This window comes from Alexandromys fortis, unplaced genomic scaffold (assembly GCF_014885135.2).
Source record: "Alexandromys fortis isolate MF-2015 unplaced genomic scaffold, M_Fortis_MF-2015_v1.1 scaffold_17, whole genome shotgun sequence".
Classification (NCBI taxonomy): Eukaryota; Metazoa; Chordata; class Mammalia; order Rodentia; family Cricetidae; genus Alexandromys; species Alexandromys fortis.
Window position 1 is genome coordinate 3,220,290 of NW_026067896.1, and position 27,757 is coordinate 3,248,046.

The 27,757-nt window shown below is 45.3% G+C and overlaps 1 protein-coding gene across 4 annotated transcripts in view; it reads left to right on the top strand.

Annotated features, from left to right (window-relative positions):
- Positions 1–27,757, top strand: part of Grhl2 (grainyhead like transcription factor 2) — a 115,890-nt gene that overhangs the window by 34,490 nt on the left and 53,643 nt on the right. For all 4 annotated transcript variants that reach the window (XM_050162962.1, XM_050162953.1, XM_050162943.1 and 1 more), the window contains 4 exons: positions 3,562–3,955; positions 13,942–13,997; positions 15,670–15,826; positions 18,568–18,679. In XM_050162962.1, coding sequence (XP_050018919.1) covers positions 3,562–3,955; positions 13,942–13,997; positions 15,670–15,826; positions 18,568–18,679 — 719 coding nt within the window. The remainder of the gene's footprint in view (positions 1–3,561; positions 3,956–13,941; positions 13,998–15,669; positions 15,827–18,567; positions 18,680–27,757) is intronic.

Genomic DNA, 27,757 nt, shown 5'->3' on the forward strand with positions numbered 1-27,757 from the left:
AAACCATTCACGCACATAAAATTAGATCACAAGTATAACTTGAGCTGGAAGTTTGTTTTTAAAAGAGGTAGGGTCAAAGCCTTGTTTTCGTCTGACTTTTGGGAGTCTGGACCAAATCTTGATCTCTTGCTAGGAAAAGGCAGGTTTTCCCGTGCATCCAGAGGGTCATCAGCAAGTTCCCTCAGATGAGGCGCTCACGAGCAGGTAGAAGCTCCTGTGCTCACGAGGAGCTCAGGGTGGTAGCCTGGAAGAGGCTGCTGCTGATTGCAGTCTCTGCTTAGTCCCACATCATTCTCCTGCAGTCCCGCCCTTAGGGAATGAGACTCTCCAAGGACTCCCTAGGTGAGGGAAACGCAGTACTGAGCCCAGAGAGGTGAGTGGTAGAGACTCTGAGTGGCTGCCAACAGCCGCCAGATGTTAGGAGATCGTATGCCACCCAGCGGAGCTAAGGAGCTGGGTGACAGGAAGACAGAAAGGGGCAATCACGACTTATTTCTGATGAAGCCAGGTGGAGGATGTCTCTTGGCATGTGTAACTTGTCACCTTTCGGTTGTGACGTAGATGGCTTCCCGTCCTGTCTCAACAGGATTTCATGCCTGCTGTTGCAGTCTGGAGTGACTGCAGGGTTCCTTCTCTTCTGATAGGGTTATGTGAAGAAGGGGACTAGAAGGGACTAAATGCTTTGCTCAGCTGTTGCCCCACAAATCACCCGTCTCGTCTCTGCCCCCCCTTTGGGGGAGTTGTATTTTTGAAATTCTGTGGCATTAAGTCTTCCTGAATCTACGAATTTTTTTTGAAACTAGAACATTTATGATGAATTGAAATCCTCAAGATGAGCTGGATACTTCAACAGCTGCCCTCTTGGGATCCTCATGGATCCCTTCATAGGAACCATGTCCAAATCTTCAGTAGACAAATTTTAGGTGCCTCGTCTCTTAATTTCTCTCGCACTTGGCAATGTAGCCACATTTGCCACAGGTTGACTCTGACGGTAACAGGCCTTAGAGCCACACCGGCGTCTTATGGTGGTGCTTTCCAACGACACTTCTTTCCTCATCTTGCCGCCAAGGCCAAAGAGGAATCTATGAAATTTTTTATACGAACAATTTGACTAGGTTTGTATAGCTCTGTAATTTGCTTATTTACTTAATAATAAGAACACTGAAAGATATTTTGACTTGGGCTTTTTGCTTAAAATTCACATTCTTATAATAAGCAGAGAATGAAGAAATCTGGCTTGAAATAGACTAAAGAGAGATAAGAATCTTTTGGCAAGCCAGTAGTACCGTGTGTGCTGAGTCTCAGGTGGCTAAGGGGCCATTGCCATGTTATAGTCTGTGTACAAGAGCCCATTTGCATCAGTGCTGATGGTCCTGGGTGAAATGGGTTAGTAAATCCTAGACTACAGCAAAAGAGATGACGGAACGCCCAAGGGCGTTCATTGAGTCTTGCTTGGATCCACTAAGGTGGTCTTGTTATGGAAACATAGTTTGTCCCTGTTTGTTTTCTAACTCTGATTTTATAATGGGTTCCTCTTTTCACGGAGCATCCATTAACATTCCATGGAGTATTCGGAATGGGGCTTTTATGAAATGCTGATCAAATGGGTGGCCTGAACTTTGACATCGTTTGGCTCTTTGGAGTCACTTCAAAAGTGTCTAGTGTGATCACTCTGTTATTTGGCCACGAGAACAGTTTAGCGCTTAAAGTCATGTCTGTAGACCTATAGAGTATATTCTTCGAGGAGTTATTTTTAGAGTCACTGCTGCATATCCATGATAGCCTCAGCTACTCGTGTGTCTTTCTGCTGGCTTGGTTTATGGAGAGTCCTTTCTGAAGCTTTCCTTTGAAGTTCTTTCTTGCTGAAAATTCACAGCTACAATCGTTACCTCTTGCTTGGTAGGTAAGCGCAGAGAGTCTTGCATATCCTTTATGGAGAGAAACTGGGAGAGCTTGATTCTTGAGAAAACCAACTTTATCCAGTTATTTCTTTCAACAAAATATGCCAGTTGACCCCATGAAGGTCATGCTAGATAAAAGTAACTCAGTTCACATCACAATGAACAAAGAAGAGGGTCAATAGAACCTCGTACTTTCTCTTCTCTGTGTACTGGAAAGCCATCCACAAATTCCCTTTTCACAAGCTTAACCGAGCACAGGGCCTCTGTTAACAAGATCATTTTTTAAAAAGTATGTCATTATATCCTGCCAAAACTTACCTTTCTGGACCGCTTTCTTTCTCTATACCACAGTCGTGGTACTTACAACCCCCCCCCCCCAGCACTTTCTTAAACCCCTAAAGTAATAAATACTGGACTGTCCCTGAACTGTTATTTCTTAGCTGATGAAAGTGTAATGATCATTTTTTACTTTGTTTCACAAAATGTAAAAAATATCCTTCCTGTTAACCCTTCAAATTGCCGGGTCTATCCCCCCTCTCTCTCTGTCTCTGTCTCTGTCTCTCTCTCTGAGACAAGGTTTCACTTGATGATAGCCCAGGTTGGCCTGGAACTCAGTAAGTAGCCCAGGCTGGCTTCAGACTTAACCTCCCAGTTGCTGGGGCTGCATGCATGAGCCACCATGGTGATCTTTTTTCCCTTTGGAGAGTTTGCACCCATCCACAGAGAACGGAGCCACGAGCCCCATCGCCGTCTCTGTTCAGGGCAGCAGCCACAGGCTTTCTGTTTTCCTGTTAGCCACCGTGCTCTCCTCAAACATCTTAAATTTCACTGTCATTTCATCTTTGCTTCCGATTTGTATCTCTAAAAAGGGGATTTATTATAAATAAATGAAGTTTATTATAAATAGTTTTATCAACAGCTAAATTAGCAGTATTAAATATTGCCAAATCCAGTTTCAGTTGCTGCCTCATGTCACAATATTTTATACTTCTCCTTTTGATTTGTTTATCTGAACAAATAATATCACAATTCTACCTATTGTTAGATGTTCAGAGTTTATATTTAATTCAGACAGTTTCACTGTGTAGCCTTGGCTGGCCTGGAACTTGCTGTGTTGACCAGGTTGGCCTTGAACTTGAGGATCCACCTGCCTCTGCCTCCTGGAGTACAGGTATTAATGGCATAAGTCATCATGCAGGGTTGCTAGTTAGGTTTTAAGAGTTAATTTTACTCTAGACTGGTCCTTCCATCTTCCCTCCTCATGTGTCTGACATGTTAATAGATTTCTCTTGCCAATAAGGAAACCTGCCTTGACTGTCTTCCTGGCTCCTCTGATACTCAATCTCCCAGCTCTTCTGTTTCTGCAGAGCTGAATGTTAGCTGTCAAGACATCGGCAGATTTAGGGTCACCGTTAAACCTTTTTAAAAAGTTGGGTGTATGTTCTATAGAAGGTTGAGACTTCACTGTGTCAAGCAGGGGCATACATACTTAGCTATCTTAGTTCGAATGACACAAAGATCCACGACACCCCATTATGAAGTTCCCACTAGTCCTTCCGCTCCTGGTTTAGCAGGATGGCTGCTTGCAAGGGTTGTTCTATCGGGTTTTAAAAGTGAAGGTTTGTTCTAATTCTATCATGTCACGGCTCTGAACTCACAGAAACTGCCTCGGCCCCAGTGAAGCCCAGAGCACTCTGAGCGGAGGCGAGAACCGTGTGCAGGTGCTGAAGACGGTCCCGGTGAACCTGTGTCTCAGCCAGGACCACGTGGAGAACTCGAAGCGCGAGCAGTACAGCGTGTCCATCAGCGAGAGCCCGGCCGTCATCCCGGTGTCAGGCATCACCGTGGTGAAAGCCGAGGACTTCACGCCGGTGTTTGTGGCGCCTCCGGTGCACTATCCCCGCGCAGATGGCGAGGAGCAGCGCGTGGTCATCTTCGAACAGACGCAGTACGACCTGCCCTCCATAGCCTGCCACAGCTCCTATCTCAAGGACGACCAGCGCAGCACCCCCGACAGCACCTACAGCGAGAGCTTCAAGGACGGGGCGCCCGAGGTGAGTCCCAGAACACACAGCATTCTTGTTCTCCATTTAAGGGGCTGCATGAAACGGAGCGTTTGCCGGTAATTTGGTGTGTTTAAATACGTGGAGGAATATCTCTGTCTCGTCTCTTAGGTATATTTTGTTTTGCTTTAAATCTTAGGAGAAGCTTATGCTGTGCAGTTATAACCTTTAGCTCTTTGGAACTTTCCAAATGGTAGAGCTAAAAATGTTGCACGCCATTCTTTTGTATTTTAAACAGTGTAGCTCTTTGCAGCTTTTGTCCGCCTGAATACTCCGGAAGTTGGCTGTGTTGTCAATAATCCAGTGTTTATGCATGTGTAATTTGTAACAAATAGCTGAGAGGCTTCTGGGGCTCACACACGTCACAGCACAACCGTTTTGTTTATCTGCATGTTTTAGATTCTCAAGTTCTAAGTGCATAAATGTAGAATTTTAGTAATTATTTACAGTTGGGTGTCAATGTCAGAGTCACAGTGTAGAAAGTTTTTACCCTAAAATGAACCTCTTTGACCTTGAAACATTCCTTCTCCTGGCTCTTGGCAATTGCTAATCGGCCTCTGTCACTGTAGCGCTCCTTGCTGTAAAATCCCATGGAAGGTGAATGCACTATATTCTTCTTTTATATTGTCTTCTTTCATTTAGCATATTTTTGGATTTATTTTTGCTTGTCTGTAAACAGTCTGTGTTTTTAAATCGATCAGTATTCCTAGGTGAGTACATACCACGGTTTATTGACCAATCTGCTAGTAAATGGGTATTGGTTGCTTCCAGTTTGGGGTTATCATGATGAAGGCTTTGCTGAACAGACAGGAGTATGTTTTAGTGAGTGTGGTCCTTCATTTCTGGCGGGTGTCTAGGGCTGGAGTTGACTGCTGGACTGTGAGGTGGATGTAGGTTTTATCAGGCACAGAGATAAAATACAGCGCTTATGAGTTATTTTCACTCCCATCAGTGAAGCAGGGTGTTCCTGCTCTCCACACCGCATGCCCAGATGACTAGTCTGCTTAACTGCAGCTGGTTTAGAAATTGCTCGGTGGCGACCATTCAGTCTGCTGTTTCCAGTCGTCTCCACTACTCTGCTGTCCCCTGAGTCTGAGTACTGTTTCATGTAATTGTTTGCCTTTTATCTTATGTGGAGCGTCTGTTCAAGTCTTTGGCAATCTGCTTCTTTTATTAAACTATAAAGAGTTCTTTAGGTAAGGAGAATGGATATAAGTCACTATCATCTGTATGCTTTAATCCCAGAGTCTTTGCATCATATCCTCAGATCAAATTTATCTTATCAAATTTGTCTTATGGTTTATTCTTTTAAATGTTAAGATGTCTTTTTTTCACCAATGTCTTAACAAGTTTCTTATGTCCATCTAAACCAATGTCACAACAATTTTCTTGTGTGTATTTCTGGATAGCTAGTACTTTCCCCTTTTAGATGTTGGTTTCTGATCCACTTAAAAAATAATTCTATAGTTTTTTACTCTGATTTTATTTATCTCTCTTTTGAAGACAGGGTCTATGTAGCGCTGATTGTCCTGGAACTCAATATGTAGCCCAGACTGTCCTCACTCACAGAGATATCTGCCTGTCTCTGCCTCTCAAGCGCTGGGCCTAAAAGCATGCACCAATACAAATACATCTGCCTCTAAATTTGCATTTATATTATTATTATTATTATTATTATTATTATTATTATTAGGCTTTTTTGAGACAGGGTTTCTCTGTGTAACTCTGGCCATTCTGTAACTTGCTCTGTAGACCAGGCTGGCTTCAAACCCAGAGGTTGACCTGCCTCAGCCTCCTGAGTGCTGGGATTAAAGGTGTGTGCCATCTCCACCTGGTTTAGTTATTATTTTGAGTTCATTTGTGTGTGCACATGCCGACACACACATGAACAGCTTCCTGCATCACACTGTCTTTCCGTCATGTGGATCTTGGAGACTGAATGCAGCTTGTCAGACCCTCCCTGCTGAGCCATGTCTGTTTTAGACACAGTATGAAGCAAGGCTGGGCTCCCGTGTGTATATTGATACCTAGTTGTTCAGCACATTTACTAAGTTTGGAAAGATATTCTGTGTCCATTCACTCGCCGTGGAATCTTGGGTATCCATTGAGGATATCACGGTGGGCGCCATCTCCAGTTCTTGACCTAGGCTCTGCAATGAACATGGGCTTTGTCACAGAGGTGCCTCTGGTGAGAAATGAATGGCATTGGCTTTTTGGTTTTCAGCTTTCCCGGGCCTCTAAAGCAGGGCGTGCAGGGACTGCTGGTTCCCTGAGAGAAGCAAGCGCATTGGCAGCATGCCAAGTGTCCTCATCTGGCTTCCTGTTACAGTGCTGTTGGGACAGAGACACCTAAGAGCCATGAGCCCCATCTGATGATGATTGTTGTTACAAGGCAGAAGGGTGGAAGGGCTACATGCCCGTGACAGATGACAAGTTCATTTTCACTACAGCCCTGTCCTTGCCATACTGAGCTCACCATCCGTACTGGAGGCTAGTTTATATAACCCATCTGTAGTGATATTTCATCTGGATTTTAGCAAATAAAGCTTGCCTGAAGGTCAGAAAAGCAAAACAGCCACTGGCTGTTACCTCTGCCTTAGTCCAAAATGGCGATCCTGCCTCAATCCTCTGAATGAGACTGTCTGAGAGCTGTCTCCTCCCGTCTTATATTCCTGTCTAGGGCTGGGATTAAAGGCATACACCACTACCATCCGGTTTCTATGGCAACTAGCATCGCTACTGGGATTAAAGGTGTGTGTCACCACTGCCTGGCCTGAAAGGCTGACCAGTGGGGCTGTCTTACTCTCTGATCCTCAGGCAAGCTTTATTTATTAGAATACAAGTGAGATATCACTACCGCCTCCTAAGACTCCTGTGTTGGGGCTCAAGTTCTTAGACATGAGCCTTAAGGGGCACAGCCGCACCACAGCAGCAGCATTCTAAGTGACAACGGTTTTGGGATTGTCATCTGTGTTTTCTTAGTGAGGAGGAGTGGTCCTTGCAGCAAGCAGGCGAGCTGTCTGTTGGCTTGACTCCTCAGAGAAGTGTTGCTTTAAGATTCTCACTAATTCTATTGCACAAGACAATGGCCCACACAATGTTTGTTTAAAATCTGAGTGTTCCTTATCTATCCAATAGATATTGCTTATCTTTCAGGTAGGGACAAGAGCACAACAGGTTGGCCAGCAGCGGTTGCTCTCAAAGGGACACTAGCAACCCTGCCACGGCTGGCACCGGATGCTTATGGGTTCCTGTCACAGCGTCTGAACTCGGGAGTGACCTCAGTCAGAGCTAAGCCATTCTTTGCCCCGAGGGGCGATCACATTTCCTTGAATTTGGTAGTTTTACAACTAGACTTTTAATGACCTTGTAATAAAAGGGAAAAAAAAATCTGCCAACCAGCTTATGTGACATCACTTAAGGTCAACAACAGCCTTTTGTAGTTTTAATCTGAGTCAGGAATCTTGTAGTCTGATACTGTTGGGTTCTTGCTACCAGGAGCCCAGGAGCACTGCTGGAGAAAAGCAGGTAGCCGAGGCCATTGCTCAGTCCCCTGGGAAGCCCAGGATTTTTTATGTGTGGATTGCCATTAGTGTAGAGATATGTCAATCACAGAGTGTGTGGATGTGGACCAGGGAATGGCCACACTTTCTGGGAGACATGTGGTCAGATTTGTGTGTGGTTCAGATGAAGACGGGTGTGAAGGAAGCTGTTGTCCTGGAGCTTCTTGGAGTCCTTGAGTTAGCAAATTCCCTGGATGCAAAAGGGAAGCTAGCTCTGCTCCCTCCAGTCAGAGAAGGCAGATTTTGCTTTGTAGATGTTTTTCCACTGGTTTCAACTGAACTAAATGACCTGTGAGCCCATGATCTGTGATAATACAGATCGTAGATCTACGAGTCTGTGGTCATTAACCGTCTCCTTGCCAGGTGGCTTAAGCGTGGCTGTGAAATCATTCTTCAGGAGAATTTGATTAAGGAGAACTTGTCTAAGACCTAGAACTTCATTCTAGCAAACTCTAGAAATGTCTGGGGATTCTGGATGAATTAATCACATTTGTTTGCCACAGGAGAAAGTGAGAGGGAACGTAGCAGTTTGGGTTGGAACTTGCAAAACGTAAACCTGGGCACCGCTATAGTCCTTGTTCTGGAGGTGGCGTGAATCCAACATGGCCGGCCAAGGGTGTCTGCTCAGAAAGCTACAGCTACTCAGAGGAGCTGGGGCTCACGCTGGTAGCTGTGATACTGTGAATGTGGGGTTCAGCGGAGGATGGTGTCTCCCTTGGCAGCCTTGTCTGTGTTACACCGGGAGCATTGCGGCTGGGAAGGACAGGGTATGGTTCTCCTGGGCTGTGACGTGCTCTCACAGAACACGCCGGCTCTAACACTGTGATAGCACAGTTTGTAATGAGGACTGAACTTGGCCTACAACTGCTGAGCCACTGTGCTACCACCGAGTGACATCCTAGCCTTGGATTTTTCTTTCTCTTTTTGCAAGAGTGTGATGCATGCTGTTCCCTTCTAGAAACATTTGTGAAGATGGGACCTGCTCTGGTCTTGTTTAACACAGCACCTTTCACACGTGGCTCACCAGCCGGCGTGAAGAGAGTCTTTAGCACAGTCAGGCAAATGATTGAACGAACGAGAAAGTTGAAAGCAGCGAGGAAAGACATAGCTCTGTTTAACTGACTCAGATTTCCTCACAGATAATGCTTGTCTTATTGTGGTATATATTCTTAGCATATGTCTTCTCTTTGCCTCTCATCTCAAGAACAAAACCAGAATGCTAATTGCCATTTTAAATATGCTGGTGTGTGAGGACCTAATCTATGTTCTCACACTTTTTAGTTGAAAATACATTTTTTCATCCAGTGTGTTCTGATCGTGGTTCCCTTCCTCATCTTCTCCTAGATCCGTTCCACCTCCCCATCCAAATGGTTGGGAGCATCGGCTATTCTTCCAGAGGTCCTGAGTTCAGTTCCCGTAACCACATCGAGGTTCACAACCATATGTAATGAGATGTGGTGCCCTCTTCTGGTGGGCAGGGATGCAAGCAGGCAGAACACTGTATACATAATAAATCTTTTTTTTTTTTTAAAAAGAGGTAAAGAAATGGGCAAATAAAAACAATCCAGAATAAAACAAAGCAAATAAATAAGAGGAAAAAAATCCAAAGGAAAAGCAAGAGAAGCGAACATACATACACACACACACACACACACACGTACCCACACACACTCGTTCTCCATAAAAATACCAAATTGGAAACTATAATATATAAGCAAAGGGCCAGTAAGGTTAAAAAAAATGCCCAGATACACCATTATGAAACAACAACAACAAAAAATCCAAATACTCTTGAGTTTGTTTTGAGTTGGCTAGGCACATGGCCTGCCCTTAAGTACGGTTTGTATACACAGTATCATCATTTCTTTACTGAGTTCAGATAAGTAAGAAACCGGTAACTGTTTTGCATGAAACTGTGGCGGGGTGCAGCAGTCTGTGTCTGCTGGCCTTTTTATGATGCCATACGCAGTACTGAAAGGCTCTGCGTGGAGTGGAGGCCCCTGACAACCGTGGTCAGAAAGCCTAATTAAGCATTTGGGCCCTAATTCTCAACCCTAAATCATCTAGGCCCATGCCACGTAGCAAGTGAACATCTAAATGATGGTGATGTTTTCTAAGTGGACTGTCTACTTAGTTAAAAAAAAAAAAGACTATGGGCTGGTGAGATGGCTCAGTGGTTAAGAGCACTGACTGTTCTTCCAGAGGTCCTGAGTTCAATTCCCAGCAACCACATGGTGGCTCACAGCCATCTATAATGAGACCTGGCGCCCCCTTCTGGCATGCAGGCACACATGGAAGGCTGTACACATAATAAATAAATCAAAAAAATTTTGAAAAAAAAAAGACTATAAAGATAATATAACAGAATCAAAGAAAAATTAACAATGAGGAAAGATGATCACATACGTGGCGTCCGCTTTCTTACACATAGACATTTAAGAACTGGAACAGAACCCTGGTGTTGGCCTGCATTTATTGACAGTGTTTGAGAGAATACATTCTCACAGTATTGTATGTTCCCACACCACCTGGGAGAGCAAAAACATGGGTTTCACAAGTTCAGTGTGTGCAGCCCCCTGTCCCATCCTTAGGCCACCGAGCTCAGTGCAGAAAGATTCATACAGCCATGCTCCTTAATGATGACTTCCATGGATTGTTGCAATGTCCTTGAAGCTCAGACCCTGGAAATCATCCTTCCTATCCAAAGCCACTTCCTCAAACGCCTTGGAAAGCATCAGGGTACACGCCCACATCACAATTTCCTAATTCTGAGCCATAGACCAGTCCAGCTGAACAGAACTTTCGGTAACAATGAACATTTTTTTCCGTGCCTTCCAATAGGCTAAGTCGACAGCAAGATCTAACAACTTAGTGTTTGAAATGTGGCTAGCTGACTGAGTAACGGAGCATTTGAGTGTTTGTTAACTTAGGTTTACACAGCACATATGTCTACTGCAGTGGACTGTGACCATCTAGACCATGAGTTTTCCCCTTCTTTTTTTGTCCATGAATGTTTTCTTTAAAAAAAAAATTATGATACTGTGTATACAAACTGTACATAAGGGCAGGCCATGTGCCTAGCCAACTCAAAACAAACTCAAGGGTATTTGGGAAATTTTTTTGTTGCATAATGGTTTATCTGGGCAATTTTTTAACCTTACTGTTCCATGTTTAGACTCCTCACCTCACCTTGACTCAGGTGGCTCCCTTTTATCTGAATTCCCTTCTTAGCTGCTTTTGTCCACCAAAGCCCACAGATGATGGATTCTCTGCAGACTTTCTGTTTCTCCCTGGTAAGGCCCACTCTATGCTCTTGCTCTAGGACACGTGAATGAATGAGAGATTCACATGGACTTCTTCTCTAGGACACGTGAATGAATGAGAGATTCACATGGACTTCTTCCTCTAGGACACATGGATGAATGAGAGATTCACATGGACTTCTTCTCTAGGACACATGAATGAATGAGAGATTCACATGGACTTCTTCCTCTAGGACACATGAATGAATGATTCACCATGGACTTCCATGCACAGTTGGTTGCTGTATTTTAGTTTACTTTTTTGTTGCTTTTTATGTAAATATGTTCTTCTCAACCATTTTTTTTTTCTTGAGGCCAAGACGGTATTTTACATATTTTCTATATGCCTTCTGACCCCAAGCAGATGGTAAAGCTCTAGGAAATTCTCATGGAAGGGCTTGCAGACTGACCAATGGTGGAAGAAACAAAGCAGTGCATTCGATTCTCCGCCATGATTGTTCAGTCGACCGACTCTTGTACTGTGTGCAGAGCTCATGTGGGTGGGGAAACTGAGGAAAGCCCATCTTACTAGGTCTGAGGAATAAGACTAGATGAGAGGGATTGTAGGATACCAACAGAAACTATAGGGGAAGATGATGCTGAATTCTGGACATGGTGGGTGGGGGCTCTGAAGAGCATTTGGACAAAGAGTGGAGATGAGAGGAAGGAGAAGGTCCCACAAACAGATGACTCACAGGGTCAGAGAGGAAGGACCGTATGTACGTATGTGTGGACAACAGGTATGCATGCCCTTTCTCCCATATTATATTTGATTTATAGGTCAAGAGTTTGTGTGTGTGTGTGTGTGTCCCTTTTTTTTTTATTGAACTCTACTTTTTTCTCTGCTCCCTTCCCTGCCTCTCCTTCCCCCTTCAACCCTCCCCCAAGGTCCCCATTCTCCCAATTTACTCAGGAGATCTTGTCTTTTTCCACTTTCTACTTCCCATGTAGATTAGATCTATGTAAGTCTCTCTTAGTGTCCTTATTGTTGTCTAAGTTCTCTAGGATTGTGGTTTGTAGGCTGGCTTTCTTTGCTTTATGTTTAAAAACCACCTATGAATGAGTACATGTGATAATTGTCACTCTGTGTCTGGGTTACATCACTCAAAATAATGTTTTCTAGCTCTATCCATTTTCCTGCAAAATTCAAGCTGTCATTATTTTTTTCTGCTGTGTAGTACTCCATTGTGTAAATGTACCACATTTCCCTTATCTATTCTTCAGTCAAGAGGCATTTAGGTTGTTTCCAGCTATGATAAACAAAGCTGCTATGGACATAGTTGAGCACATGTCCTTGTGGCACGATTGAGCATCCTTTGGATATATATCTAAAAGTGCTATTGCTGGGTCTAGAGGAAGGTTGTTTCCTAATTTTCTGAGAAATTGCCACACTGACATCCCAAGGGGTTGTACCAGCTTGCATTCCCACCAGCAATGCAGAAGTGTTCCCTTTCCCCCACAACCTCTCCAGCATAAGTTGTTATCAGTGTTTTTGATTTTGGCCATTCTTACAGGTGTAAGATGGAATCTCAAAGTTGTTTTGATTTGCATTTCTCTGAAGACTAAGGATGTTGAACATTTCCTTAAGTGTCTTTTAGCCATTTTAGATTCCTCTGTTGAGAGTTCTCTGTTTAGGTCTGTACTCCATTTTTTTTTTTATTGGATTATGTGTTCTTTTGGTGTCCAATTTCTTGAGTTCTTTGTATATTTCGGAGATTAGACCTCTGTTTGATGTGGGGTTAGTGGAGATCTTTTCCCATTCTGTAGGCTGTCGTTTTGTCTTGTTGACCATGTCCTTTGCTTTACAGAAGCTTTTCAGTTTCAGGAGGTCCCATTTATTAATTGTTTCTCAGTGTCTGTGCTGCTGGGGTTATATTTAGGAAGTGGTTCCCTGTGCCAATGCATTCACTTGCTCTTCTATAAGGTTCCATGTGGCTGGCTTTATGTTGAGGTCTTTGATTCATTTGGACTTCAGTTTTGTGCATGGTGATAGATATGGGTCTATTTTCGTTCTTCTACATGTTGATATCCAATTATGCCAGCACCACTTGTTAAATATGCTTTCTTTTTTCCATTTGATATTTTTTGCTTCTTTATCAAAGACCAGGTGCTCGAAGATGTGTGGATTGATATCCGGGTCTTCTATTCTGTTTCATTGGTCCTTCTGTCTGTTCTTATGCCAATACAGTGTGTGTGTTCTTGTGTGTGATCATGGGCCATGGTGTGTGGGGAGGTCAGAGGAAAACTTACAGATGTTCGTCTTCTCCTTCTGCTATGTGATCTTTGAGTATCAAACTCAGGCCCTCAGGTTTGTGGACAAGACCCTTCACATACTGAGCTGTCTCTCTTCTCTTGGCATTAAAATCTGAAACTGTCAATGTAGCAGTGCGCGCGCGCACGCACACACACACACACACACACACACACACACCAGGCTGCTGTTGGTGTAACACTAACCTTAGAGCCGCCTCTCAAAGTCTCTGAGAACATCTGCCAGGAGAGGTGGTTAGAAGACTGGTTCAGTCAGCATGGTACTATTTACTAGGATCTGACACACACACAATGTTCGTGCTTACCTATCACACTTTCAGTGTTCTGCCAGTCTGTTTAATGTGATCACACACAGTGAACAGACTTTTTGGGGGGCAGGTAAGGGGACAGGGTTTCTCTGTGTAGACCTGATTGTCTTGGAACTGGCTCTGTAGACCAGGCTGGCCTCACCACCACCAGGTTTATGAGTCACTTTTAACAGAGAAAATACCACACACTTTCATGTAAGTGTCAGGTAAATTAGCTAAAAATTGATCCCTGATGGTCCTACTCTGGAAGCTATGCTTCTCAGCACCTATTAGCCGCCTTGGGTGTGTCATTTTGTCTGTAATTAGTTTTCCACTGATTTTGTATTTGTAGCAGTTGAAATAAAGTGTTAGGAATTATATGTTTGAAGACACAGGACCCCTGCAGATATCTTGGAAACAGCTAATCTTTCCTCCCCAGGAAAGGGTGAAATGGGAATAGGATATAGTTGCTTCTACATTATTGTTTACGTTTTTTTATTGTTTACATATATTCCCAGCCTATTTGTTTTAATTGTATAATTTAAAACTTTCAGAAATTTCGGAGTGCTTCTGTCGGAGTTGAGGATTACATATATGACCAGGCTTCAAGGTAGGTCACCAGGGGGCATGTAACTGACAGCCTTTACCGTTTTGTTCTATGACTTTATGTGTCAGGTCTTTTCTAGGCATGTATGTCTGTGCACCACGTGTATACCTGGTTCCCATAGAGGCCAGAGGAGGGATTTCCCATGGCCTGGAGCCAGAGTTGTGAGCTGTCACATGGGTGCTGGGAACCAAACCTGGGATTTCTGGAAGAGCAGTGCTCTTAACCACTGAACCATCTCTCCAACACCAACCCTCAGGTTTTTATCAAATAAGAGGAATTAAAAAAAAAAGCTAAATGACTTCTTACTCTAAAAGTTAAAGTATAAATAAAACATTACAAAAGTATTTAACACGGAAAGAAGACTTCCCTTAATCCTGTCAGTGAGTTTGTGTTTGAGTGGCCTCTGCCTTCTGGAGACCGAGGGATGAGTGGGCCGCATAACTGAGCAGAGGAGAGGGACCAGTGAGTCACACAGCGGAGTTTATTAGTGCCCCCTTCTGTGCATTATCCCACAGTGTAACCGAGAACAAGCCTTTCTGGAAGGACAAATCAAACGGAAAAGATATGGTTCAAGCCTATTATATTAATTTTAAACAATTGATATAGTCTTCAGAATTAGAAAAAGTCAATGTGTTTTGTTTTATAGACAGTAGCTTAAAAATAAGAAATTCTAGGGGCTGGAGAGATGGCTCAGTGGTTAAGAGCATTGCCTGCTCTTCCAAAGGTCCTGAGTTCAATTCCTGGCACCCACATGGTGGCTCACAACCATCTGTAAAGAGGTCTGGTGCCCTCTTCTGGCCTGCAGGCATACACACAGACAGAATATTGTATACATAATAAATAAAATAAATATTTAAAAAAAATAAGAAATTCTATTTGAGCAGAGATCTGCAGCTCTTTCTGCAATGAGCTAGACAGCAAACACCAGACCCTAGTGTTACAATAAAACCTTGTTTGCAGAGGCGGCCAGTGCGCCAGTTTCCGCAAGCCATCATCTGCAAGCACAGTTTGGAGTAGCCTCACCATGAATCCCTCTGCAGGTCGGTAGACAAGAAACGGCCAGCTCTTATGGCACGTGCCTACGATGCCTGTCCAGAAGTTTGAGGTAGAAGATCACAACCAACTTCCAGGGCAGCTTCACCTCCAGACCTCTACTCAAAATGAGGCACTCTCCTGGAATGTGTGAGGTTGTGGGTTCAAGCCCCTTTATTGTAAAGCAAACCAAACGAAATGAAAACACCCCCTGTTAGGGAGGGTGAAGAATGCTTAGTAGTGAACGTTTGAATATGGGGTTTTCATATTCTGAGATATTTTTGGGTAAGTTGTGGCTAGATATGAAGAAAACTGGGCAAATACGTAAACTGAAGAGAAACACAGATGTCTGACTTGTTCTTGAGCTGCGTGTCCCAAGATCTGCCCACGGTTCTCTGGCATGAGTTTGCCCAGCACATCCTGGACTTTCTCCCCACTTAAACCATCTGGTTTATGAGCCATGGTTAAAAATGCTGTGGATATTATAGAGCACTGACCCTTGGTCTGGACTCACTTCTGCTGCTATATTGCGTGTTTTGTCTGTAATGTAGAGTAAATGTTTGCTAATATTCGTGTAAAAGTTCTGTCGACGTGAGGCCGGAACGTTCACGTGCCTGCGCTGACCGCTCTTCTCTCTTCACAGCGGGACGTTTCAGTACACCCTGGAAGCCACCAAATCTCTCCGTCAGAAGCAGGGGGAGGGCCCCATGACCTACCTCAACAAAGGACAGTTCTATGCCATAACCCTCAGTGAGACCGGAGACAACAAATGCTTCCGACACCCCATCAGCAAAGTCAGGGTATGCGCCGCAGTTCTCAAAAGTACGGGGTGGCCGGAGGGCTGGAATTACTCCTCATATCCTTGTGGAATGGCATGGAAAAAAATTCCAAAATAAATAGCTCAGAAAGTTTGGTGCAAGAGAACCTATTGGCTCCCAGTTTATCATTTTAATCAGTAACCAATAAACCCCAGGGGAGCAACTTGGTTGAACATGCTTTTTCATCGTATCCAAGGAATTCCTCTTACCTCATTCCCGGCTTGTAGGCTGTGTAGCTGCTTTCGGTTGGCCTGTAAATCAGGATGTTTGTGGGTGCAGGGTAGCTGAGAATATTTCCTGCTGAGTCCTGGACCATTTACAAGTCTCCCAAAGCCTTCTACAGCCCTCGGCTTACACAGAATTCACAAGATGAGCTCCCATCCCCACCAGCAGTAGCTTGGAGGGATTTCAGGTTCATGAGTATGAATCTCATTTGTGGGAAACGACACCAGAGTCCTCGCTGTCTGCTTTGGGAGCCTGCCAGTATCTGGTATTCCCACCACTGCCAACAGGGAGGGGTCAGCTAATCCGTCTCTACTTGAAAGGAAAGTTACTGCGGGCTTTAGGAAGGGTTTCCTGCAGAATAGGTTTTCCTGGTCTGTGCTATACCGCTTCTTGCTGCTGTACCCGGAGTCTCAGCCCATTGTGTTCTGTCCTTAGCTATGTCCTACTAAGCATTTCAGCTTGAGAAGTAGGGAGCTGTAGCGCATCTAGAGCACAGTGCTCTCACTGCATGCTTGCTGCATGGTGAGCCCATTGCAAGTAGCAAGGTGCAGGACACTAGCCGTTGTGAGGAACATTGACGTGTTCCAACCCTATGGCAGAGCCAGGGTGGAGGACACTGCATGAACACGTCACACGGTGACAGTGTCTTCCCTGTGTGAGGGACTATATAGATACCACATATCCAATAACTTATTGAAACTAACCATGACTCTTTTTAATAATAATGAACTCATTGTACTGTTGTAATATGACATGTAAGAAAACTTGGCTTTCAGAAGCTAATACGTGACGATAGTTTAAGATGGGAGGGGCCTCTGCGTGGCTTCCTGACTCTAACTCTTCTAAGCATGAGGGGGTTGCATTGTGCTGGGGTTATTTAGTTCTAGTCTGTGGGAGGCTTTGGGCTCCATCCCCAGTACCACCAAGAAAACCAACTATGACTAGAAACTGTTCCTTGGAGCTTCCTGAAGGAAAGAAAAACAGAGAAATTCTCCCAGAGTTCTCCATCCAGACATGGGTGTCTTGGAAGAATACCTGGGATGCATTGTTTTTCCTTTAAGAAGTCTTAAGTTCCAGGCAAGAATACAACCATATATGCATGAGTTCCACACAGTACCACCTAAACACTCTGAAATGGTGGCAGCCATCTAAGGAAGGGACAACAGTCTCCCAACAGGTCCACTTTGATGGGATCATGAAGTCCTTTAATGTGGAAATTTTATGCTGGGTATGATGGTGCACACCTTTAATACCAGTACTTGGGAGGCAGAGGCAGATGGATCTCTGAAAGTTCAAGTTTGAGGCCAGCCTGGTCTATAAAGCAAGTTCTAGGATAGACAGGGCTACACAGAAAAATTCTGTCTCAAAAAACCAAAACCAACCAACCAAACAAACAAATAAAAACATCCAAAATCCAAAACAAAACAAAAAATTGGTTAATATGCAAATTTTATCTCCTTTTGTTCCATTTTGATTGAAAATGTTATCTGAACCAGTTTGGTTACATACCTATAATTCCATCTTTCCGGAGGCTGAGACAGGGATTGCCGCCTGCATTCCAGAAATGACAGTGAATATATATAAATTCAGTTTAATGAGTCTGTTTGTAATTTAGAACTGAATTGAGGTTTGGATTCTTATTTCTGTGAGATAAGAATTAGTTCTCTAGCTCACATAAGGAACAATCACATTTTATTGACGTGTATAGCTGCCCTTGTACTTCTGGGTTATAAACTATCTGGGGTTTTAAATCTCTGTTGATCAGTGTGAGTTTCTGTATTTCCTGTGTAACCCTCCATTACCTGCTGCACTCCAGCTGGAGGCTCTTCTAGTCGAGAGACGGATGTCTGCTGCTTTAGAGGGCACCAGTTCCTTCTAAGACAGAAGCTTTCAGACGAGTTGATTCCCAGGGCAAACCAAATGCCCATTGGTGCTCTAGCGAATCACACAAAATAGCAAAGCTGCCGGATTGCTTCGTCTGATTGTTTGTGATGGTGTGGGAAGAATATGGGTTCTGCTCCTCTGTGCTGTTTGTAGTTTGTGTGTGAGGGGTGTGTGTACAAGCGTAAGGCCCACACAGAGGATAACTTGTGGAAGTTGGTTCTCTCCTTCCACCCTCTGGGTCTGTGAAGTCTAACTCAGGTTGCTAGACTTGGTAGCAAACGCCTTAACTCACTGAGGTATCTCATTGCCCCATTCTCTGGTCATTTTTGTTTTGTTTTGTTTATTCTTCGAGACAGGGTTTCTCTGTGTAGCCTTTGCTGTCCTGGAACTCACTCTGTAGACCAGGCTGACTTCAAACTCAGGAATCTGACTGCTTTTGTCTCCCGAGTGTGGGATTAAAGACCAGAGCCCCACTGTGCCCAGCTCTCTGTACTTTCTTAAACAATAAAAGGTACATTCTAGAAACATACCCATGGTAGCACTGCCAGAGTGGGGACTGTGTGACGTAGTGGGATGCTGAACGAGAGGGTAACAGTGGCTGTTCTCCCCTGCAGAGTGTGGTGATGGTGGTCTTCAGTGAGGACAAGAACCGAGATGAACAGCTGAAATACTGGAAATACTGGCATTCCCGGCAGCACACAGCCAAGCAGAGGGTCCTGGACATTGGTGAGTTGCCTGACTCAAGGCTCCGGCAAGCTAGCAGGCTGCCAGTCGGAGCCCAGTACAGTAACCACAGCAGAGACTCATGCAGGGCTTTGCCTGCAGGGATCATGCATGCTACCTGTGAAAATATGGTTAGTACACAAGTCAGACTGAAAATCAGTCGGGCTGAGAAGAGAACAAGGCATTTCCCTTCCAACAAATTCAACTTACATACTAACAGTAATGTGTTTGCGAGAATCATGACAGTGTCCAAAACATTTCCATGCCCACGTTTGTGCCAAACAGGCCGTGAGCAGGTCAGATAAACCCTTATCCCCTTTCCATGATAAAGCTCAGGCCCATGAGGATCAAGACTCCTTGGGGCGGTGTGTGTGTGTGTGTGTGTGTGTGTGTGTGTGTGTGTGTGTGTCTGTCTGTCTCGTGACTCTGTAGTGACCTATTGTCTGCAGCTCTGTTCCAAGTCCTTTTCATTCCCACATGAACCCACTGCAAGAATAGGTGGTCAGAAGATCTGAGAGACCTGGCCTACCAGGCCAGAAGAAATGAGCCTGCTGAGTTTATTGTCTGCTCCTAAACGCAATGTCTGCTCTCTAGAGACCAAGGAGGCTTCCGGACAGCACCATCTACCCAGGGTCCAGACAGAAAGGCAGACATCTTGCCAAGTAGTCAAGTTTGGAAAGGATGGAGTATTGGGAGGCAATCCTGATAGTATCTGAGGGGTTGGAGAATCAAAGGGAGCCACCCAGTGGGAGCGGGGACCACAGAGGAAGCAGCTTTCCATTGGGAGGTGGAACCCAGAGGAACTGCTGCCAGCAGCAAGCTCGGTGCCAACCTGGAGAAGTGCCCAGAGTTTCCTGCTTCTGAGCTCCGCACCTGGGTTTCTCACTGGTGAGATTGAACCCAATGCCAGGGGGCACAGGGCCCCAAGAGATGGAATTTGTGAAGATAAGCGTCTAGACCCAGAGGAGAGCTGGAGAAATGAAATAGATTTCAAAACAAACGTATAGGCAGTAATACATGGGTTTAGTAATATTATTCACAGAAAAAAATAAAGAATCACATTTTCTTGTATTTATGGTCATAACCCTTTCTTTAGACTAAGGCTATGGTCTCAGTGAAGGAAGGCAGAAGGCAGATTTTCACTGGATATCACATAGTATTAAGCCGGTAAAAGGATGCTTGCTTTCATATCCTAAACAACGGAACAGGGCTTTTGTAGATTTTTTTCATTGTGGTACCTACCCTTAGTAGCTCCCTGGACCAGATGGCAGAGATGAGCTAGTGACTAGAGGGTCACCAGAGGGCATTTTGAAACTAATTTGCATACAGCCTGTAGAATGGTTAAGCTCCTCCCATTCCTCATTTCCCTCATCCCCACACACAGAGAGGGCTTGGGTGGATGGAGAGAGACACACAGGAAACTGAGGCAGGGAGAAGGATCTGCCGTGTGAGGTGACTGTCCTAGAAGTCAGTACAAGTGCCTGGGTAAGAACTGTCTTCCTAATCCAGTGCTCTGGGACAAAGGACCGGGGAACTCGTCCTAACCTGTTCTGTAACTGCCTCTGCAGAGAGCCGGAGGAGCAATTTTATTTTATTTGAAAAGTTAGTCTTATAATTATTGCCCAAGAAAATGAGAGAAGCAATTAAATAGAAATATGGGCTCAGTTCAAATAAGACAAGTAATCGAGGCGCCTTGCTGGCTTGCCTGCCCATTCCGCGCTGACACTGGTATGGGGTTTAAGTTTTCAGGGACTGCAGTCATTTCCCGCCTCTCGGGTCCTTCAGATATCTCTCTTCTTTATTACCTCCCGTTTGCCTTCAGCCTTTCCTCCCCCAGAGAGCCTCACATGCGTGTGAGTGCAAAAAGACGTGCGTATGCACACTCCTGCACGTGTAAACACACACACACACACACAATCTTTAAGATGAGATTTAACAAAAAGCTTCATGGGAGGCTGGGCTGCTTGTTTCCAGCCTGAGATCAAGGCATAGAATCTGTTCCTAGGCTTTCAGAGCCTAATCTCCCTCCGAGTCTAACTTCAGCCTGACAATTGCTCAGGGAGAAACTATGCAACTGGAGATTCAGTCAAGATTCAAATAAGCAAGCAAGCAAGCAAACAAACAAATCCACACTCCTGGCTGGAGATGGCTCAGTGGTTAAGCCTTTTGCTAGCCTCTGCCCTCACAGAAGACCTAGGCTCAATTCCTAGCACCCACATGATGGCCCATAAGCATTTGTGATCTAGTCCCAGCACATCCAAAGCCTCTTCAGTCCTCCCTGGACACCAGGTATGCACACATATCCACACAGCCTAACACTCAGACACTAAGACACACAGAGTCAGATAAATCTAACAACAACAACAACAAGACAGTTCCCAAATTTCCACCAGTGTCTGTTGTTACCGCTAGTCGGTGACCTTCAATTTTTGAATGAGAAACTGAGACCCAGGCCTCTTTAAAGTTCATTGTACATTTAAAATAAACGTACGTGTGAATGTGTGGGAGCGTGGGTGTGCCGCAGAGTTCGTGTGAGTGGCAGAGGACACTTGTAGGGATTGGCTTTCTTTTTACCATGTGGCTTTCTGGAATTGAACCCATGTCCTCAGGCTTGCAAGTAGGGGCTTCCACTGGCCATCTTGTTGACCTAAGCTAAGTTCTTCTTTTGATACAGGGTCTCACTATGTAGCAGTGACTGACCTGGGTCTCATCTGTAGAGCAGGGTGGTCTCAGATTTACAGCTCTGCCTCCCAAGGGCTGGGTTTAAAGGCCTGTGCCACCATACCCTGCAGTCTTTAGGGTTGGACATTGTAGGACTCACGGTCTCTAAATTCTGCCTGCCACAGGTCTGAGAATGGGCACGAATGTGTTTTCACCTCACTTTGTAGGGTGCTGAGGTAGCCAACCCCCATCCCTGTTCTCCACCTCTCTGTTTCCGCTCCTACCCCTGCAGGGAGCCAAGTTCCCCCTCCTGCCACGGGCTTTTCCCTCCCACCAAGCCTTTCATTTACCCAGCATGCCCCTGCATTCGCACTTAGGGATATCCACCAGCTTAGGGATATTCACCAGCGCTTGCATCAGTTACAGTGGGGGAGGATATTTGCTATTCCTTACACAAGTTTATATTTTTTGGAGGCCGCCCCTCATCACCCATCCCTCATCCTTCACTCTGGCAAGGTGTTGTATGCTGCCTTGTGACCAGAGGAACCCCAGGAGTCTGTTCTGTGGCTCCATGAGAAAGAAAGGATATGAAGCCAGGACCAGATTGAGCCTGTGTTCCCAGAGTCTACATCAGCTACCCCCACTCCCACCCAGGGTGCTCTTTGCACGAACACGCATCTTATCAATGAGATTTCTGTCGCTGTGTGGTCCCATCACCCTCAGATTCTGTTATCTGTATCTCGCATCAGCACCCCCGTCTCCGAGTCAGCTGCTGTTTATTCGTGTATGTTTGTGTTTCTTGCTGTTTCCTCTCTTTCTAGGAGGTAAACTCCATGATAAGCCTCTGCTCTGTGCTTAGCACAAAGCCAGAGACGCAGTGTGTGTTCTGTAAGCGCTGAATGAGTGTGAGTGGATGTGTGCATGAGGCTCCCAGACTGGCAGATGGTCGGTGTGAGGGAATGAACTGTACCCTAGCAACAGTTACTCCTTGTGCCCCACCTCCTATGCTCCGAGCTCTCTCTATCCATCATGTACTAACAAAATTCCTGCTCGGGAGGGGAGGCTGTGGTCGTGATGAATAAACAAACAAGTGAAAATTCACCCTCCAAACAATTGTTGTGTTGCCTGAAAGCTGGGTTGTGAGATGGCAGGGCAAGAACTCCATCCAAGTCCACCCTCCGTGAGTGTGGTGGCTGCTCCCCCTCTCTGTGGTTTCTTTGCTATATTACAGTGCCTGGCTGGCTCTTGGTTCTGGTCCCAGAGTGACAGCAGACACCATAGCTCACTCTGATAGCCTGCTGCTTTTGTCCTTGCCTTCCAACACCGAAGACTGACTACTACCTACTTACCTACCTACCTACCTACCTACCTACCTACCTACCTACCTAACTACTAACTAACTGGGACTGTTGCGTAGGTCTGGAATATCTGAAAGCTGGTTCAGATGTGTGGTTCTTATGTACTGGTTCCTAGACTGTTTGGGGTGGGGCAAGGACTCCACAGAAGTCAGACAAACACAAGTCACACAGCTCTTTCTTGTGAGCGCCTTGACTAATGGCAATTATTCCAGGCTGTAAGTAAGTTTACGTTCTGCTGCTCAAGAAGCATTGCCTGTCAATTATGCCTCCCACATGGAAAAGCCATTTAAATGATATTTGTGTTTGATTGTCTTGAGTTTAAAGGCTCCCCATTGTATTCAGACATTGAGTCAGCAAGGCCCATGTGCTTTTCCACACCAACTTGAGGAAATTTGCATACATCCATTCAGCTGAAGTTTATTGAGCGTCTTCTGTAGGCCAGGCCTTTTTCAGCCCTGGAGATTAGAATGTAGCTAAGGAAAGGCCTTGCCCTCTGTTGCCACCACACAGAGGCAAGAAGACGAACGATTGGCATTTCAAAAGGATGGTTTCTGGGATGGATATTTCCGAAGGAACGTCAAAGCTCTATGAGTTAAGAAGGAACAGAAAGCCAGCAAATAGCACCCGCCTACATAAAATGGTCAAGATTAAAAACAATGATAATGGAAGACTTTTATAGATCTAATAAAAAAGATAGGATGCTAGGAGGTGGTGACACACCTTTAATGTCAGCACCAGGGAGGCAGAGGCAGCTGGGTCTCTGTGAGTTCGAGGCCAGCTTGGTCTAGTTCCAGGGCAGCCAGGCCTGTTACACAGAGACAAGATAGGAGAGGCTCAAGCTCTCATGCAAGAGAGAGAGAGAGAGAGAGAGAGAGAGAGAGAGAGAGAGAGAGAGAGAGAGAGAGAGAGATGGGGGGAGGGAGCTGATGGAATCAGTGCAGGGAACAGAAAGCAGGAATACAGAATAAATTCGGTTGCAGCAAGATTTGCTTTTTGAAGGGATTCGTGATAATCAGAGAGCAATAGATTCACGACCAATGGAACTTGCTGATCTCCGATTCTAAAAGGGTCCCTGGGTGAAGCTGTTTCCATACAGCACACACTGAGGCCTAATGAAGCTGTCTGAGCTGGAGAGGGTGCCCAGGGGTCCACAGACCTGCAAGGACCAGTGACTCTGACCAGTTAAGACCTTGTTGGCCACCCCAGAGCTTTGTTAGCTGTTGGTGGCCAGTCCTGGAGCTGTGCAGAGCGCCAAGGATGTTGTTTTGGTCCTTTGGCCACCACCTTCCCTAGCATCTTCACGGAGGAGCATCACAGAGTAGATGTCGGAAGGAACTAAGCGAGGAGTCTCATTCCTTTTGCTTTGACGTTGTCTTTGCTCTACAAAAGAGTTCTGCAGTTTTGTTGGAGAGTTGGGATGCGTGCATGTGTGTGTGTGCTTGCACACACACAGGAGCCTGTGCATGCCCATGGGCTCTTTACACATGCTTACCTTGTTCTTAGCTAATCTGTGCTTTTCTTTTATTAAACGAAATGGGTTTGGTGAGTCCAGGGTTCCTTAGAGGAATCCTAGAAACTCTCTGCATAGTGTATCTTACCATTTGTCCAAGAGGTCCTGTGAGATTGCATGTCAGCCCTTCAGAATGCATCTCAGTAGAGACAGTAGAGAATGTGTAGACATAAGAGGCAAACAGACACATGACCTTTCTCCAAGGTGAGTCCACCTTCACTTTCGGGGTTTAGACAAGCATCTTGGACAACTGTCAGGACTCTGATGGGAGAGGGAATTCTGGGCCCTCCTGTGGGGAAAGGATACAGTGGGAAAGGAACCGGTAATGTGTGGAGGGAGGGAGAAGAGGGCCATGGAAGGACAGCACAGCGCTACCAGCCAGGCAGTGACTACCCCTACTCCTGGGGGTGAGGGTGGCCAGTCATGGGGGAACAGAGATAGGCCAGCTACTGGTGCATGCTCCCTAGGGCAGCTGCCTGCCTAAAGAGCAGCTGGGCAGCTTCCTGGGGTCATTTGCATAAGAAAGTTGCTAGTTTTACAAGCATGAGAAATCCTGGAAATGGATCCCAAGTCTGGGCTGTGAAGTCTACTCCGTGAATAAACACAACTATTTTTCAGTTACCTTTCAAAGAGGGACAGTAACTGAGATGATGTCCACAACTCATCAGCATCGTGACGATAGACCCCCAGCCAGCTTGCGGCACATGCACCCAGAATTCCTCCTGGACACAATCCCGGGTTCTCTCACTGAGTTATAGTTTAGATGGTCCAAAATAATGCACATCACCATTCTTTCCATGTCCCGGTCAGGAGCGGGTTTCGATGCAGCGCCAGTACTTTGCAGTGCCAATGGACAGCACTTTAGAGGCCGTGGGGTTGCCTCGTGTTCTTATTCAGTCTCTGACTTGGTTTGCAGTCATTATTTCCTGCCTCGGGGTTTACTAGGTGTAGCGTTAATAGTAATCCTGTAATTATACATTTGATTTTCAGTTATTAGCGAGCCATTATAGGATTTGGGTCTGTGCGCCTGTGTGTGTGTATCCAATACAAACTTCTGTCTTAAAAGTCATTTTAAAATTGTGTCCCATTGTAATAGTTTCATGGGAAGGGAGCCCTTTGTGTGAAAACTCAGTTGCAATGACATAAAAATATTCCTGTAAATTTAATTCCATCTGAAGATCAGATGAAACCTCCCAGAAGGTTTTCAAGCCCAGAGTCCTGACGCCCATTGTGAACTATTCAGGCTGTAGCTTCCCGTGCGAGACACATGCAAATGAGAATTGTATTCCAACGAGATCTTCTTCCTCTGGAGTTTTCTGGAGGAGCCTGACTCTGCCCTGCTGTGTTGCTGTACCTCGCTGCTGTTTTAGAAGACATCTCAGCAATATGGTGTTGAGTTGGACAGTGGGGGTGGATTTCGTGGCCCCGAGGAGGAGAAGATGAACCCCATGAGGGGATCTAGCCACTGACCGCTCCTGTAAGCTTAGCTCAGATTCTCCCGCCCACTTTCTGGAAAGTCTGGGGCTTTTCTCCTTAGCAAACCAATGAAGGAAGTTCATCTTAGGACAGTTTTAGGTTGCATCTATATTTCGAAACATACTTAAAAATTAAACTTGATTGCAAAGTAAAACAAAATCTTGAGATCACCCCAGCATTTAAAACAGCCTGTGAAGGCTGGCAGGGGGAGAGGCTCTGAGCCCATCTCCTCTTAAGAACCAGGTGTGAAGGGCCCGTGGGGTGCCCGCCAGGAACCTCCCAGATCCTCCTGCTGGGTAAGAGGCTCTGCTCAGGAGGGCGGTGCTGAAGCTGCGGTTGTTGAAAATTCCTTTTCATCTTCATCTTTGGTTGGGAAACATTTATGTGATAAAAGCATCATCAGGTGTGAGGTTAGGTCTTTAAAATATCATAAAATGCAAGCACGCTATAAAGCCGAGTATTTGTCCAGGCAGAAACTAATTCGGGTAATAACAGAACTACTTGGGTTTCTGTTTATTGCTTGCATGTTTCAATTTGGAGTTCAGCAGCTCACTCAGTCTGGGTCGGCACCCCTGTCCCCCCCCCCCCCGACTCATTTTCTCCCTGATAGGAGTGGCCTTGGGCTCCCCGTTTCCCTCTATGAGAGGGTCAAGGTGAGGTGCTACATGGACAGAGCACCCAAAGGTTGGGGCTCATTCCCCAGCTCCAGCCCTTGACCTCCCTCTTCGTGTCCCTAGATCTCACCCCAGATCCCAATCTATTCGTGTCTCAATCCAGCTTGGTATCGCCTCTGAAAACTGTCTAGAGGGATATTTTTACCTTTTCTGCTTCTCCCCATTTATTCTCAAATTCCTGGTCCTCCAGGGCTCTTCTTGCCGGTGATATATCCTCCATACCCTCCTTCCTCCTGCAAGACAGTTCACTTAAGAGCCAGTCCGTTAGGAGCTCCCTCCCCGATTCAGGATTCATCACGTCGCTGTTGCTCTATTTCCTTGGCTGTCGGTTTTATCCTGTCCTTCTTCCCTATGACCTGGGACGACCTGGTTATTGAAGGAACAAGAATTTCTTTAGAACCTTTAAGCACCTGGTACAGAATATTGTACGTAGTAGGTGTTTGACCAATGTTGAGTGTTTGTACAAGTCTTTCGGGTGCCCTTGGGCGTCTGTAGGGCAGTTTTGGTAAGCACGAATGTTCTTGTCCAGTTAACGAGGAAGTGTGCTACAGGGGACTCAACTCTGTAGGAACTCATTTTGTGTCATTTTTCTGTGTATGTGGAGAGAGACAGACAGACAGACAGACACACACACACACACACACACAGAGAGAGAGAGAGAGAGAGAGAGAGAGAGAGAGAGAGAGAGAGAGAGAGAGAGAGAGAGAGAGAGAGAGAGAGAGAGAATGGTCCACTTTGCCTGTCAGTTCTCAGGTGTACATCGCTCATTGGCCTGGACTTGGTTAGCTGAATCTGTCTGTCCTTGTCTCCCTAATATAGGATTGCAAGCATGTCATCATATTTTTTGATTAAAAAACAAAACAAAAGAAAAAAAATCCTGGGTTCTGGGGGGTTGAATTTGGGCCCCGTGCTGGCAAGGCAAGCCTTTGGCTGACTGAGTTGTCCTTCAGCCCAGCAATGGAATTTCTTGTATTAGCTGCCCTTTTATTGCACACTAGGTATTTTGATAAACCTAGGTAACTAAGATCCGATGACTGAGCGTAGAAGCATCATGCGCACTAATAAACCGGGGAGGGGGGGGATTCTCCTTTTAAACCTAGCGAGAAAATGTTAGTTTTACTGGATTGAACAAATTGGAAATTGCTTTACAGCAAACAAAGACAAAGAGGCAAGATTTGGCAATTCGGATTGCGTGTTTTTGTAGCCTTTCCCCCACTTTTCCTTTCTGCTCTTAGAGTATCGTTTAATGAGTCTTTTCTGATAACAGCTTTTCTTTTCTTGGGAATATTTGAGCCCGAGTGACTAATCAGAAGGAGTGTCCCAGGGAGGATTGAGTGTAGTGGATTCTGGAAGACACGCCCCTGTCCTGCATCTACCCCCTTTCCCCCCCACCCCCGCCACA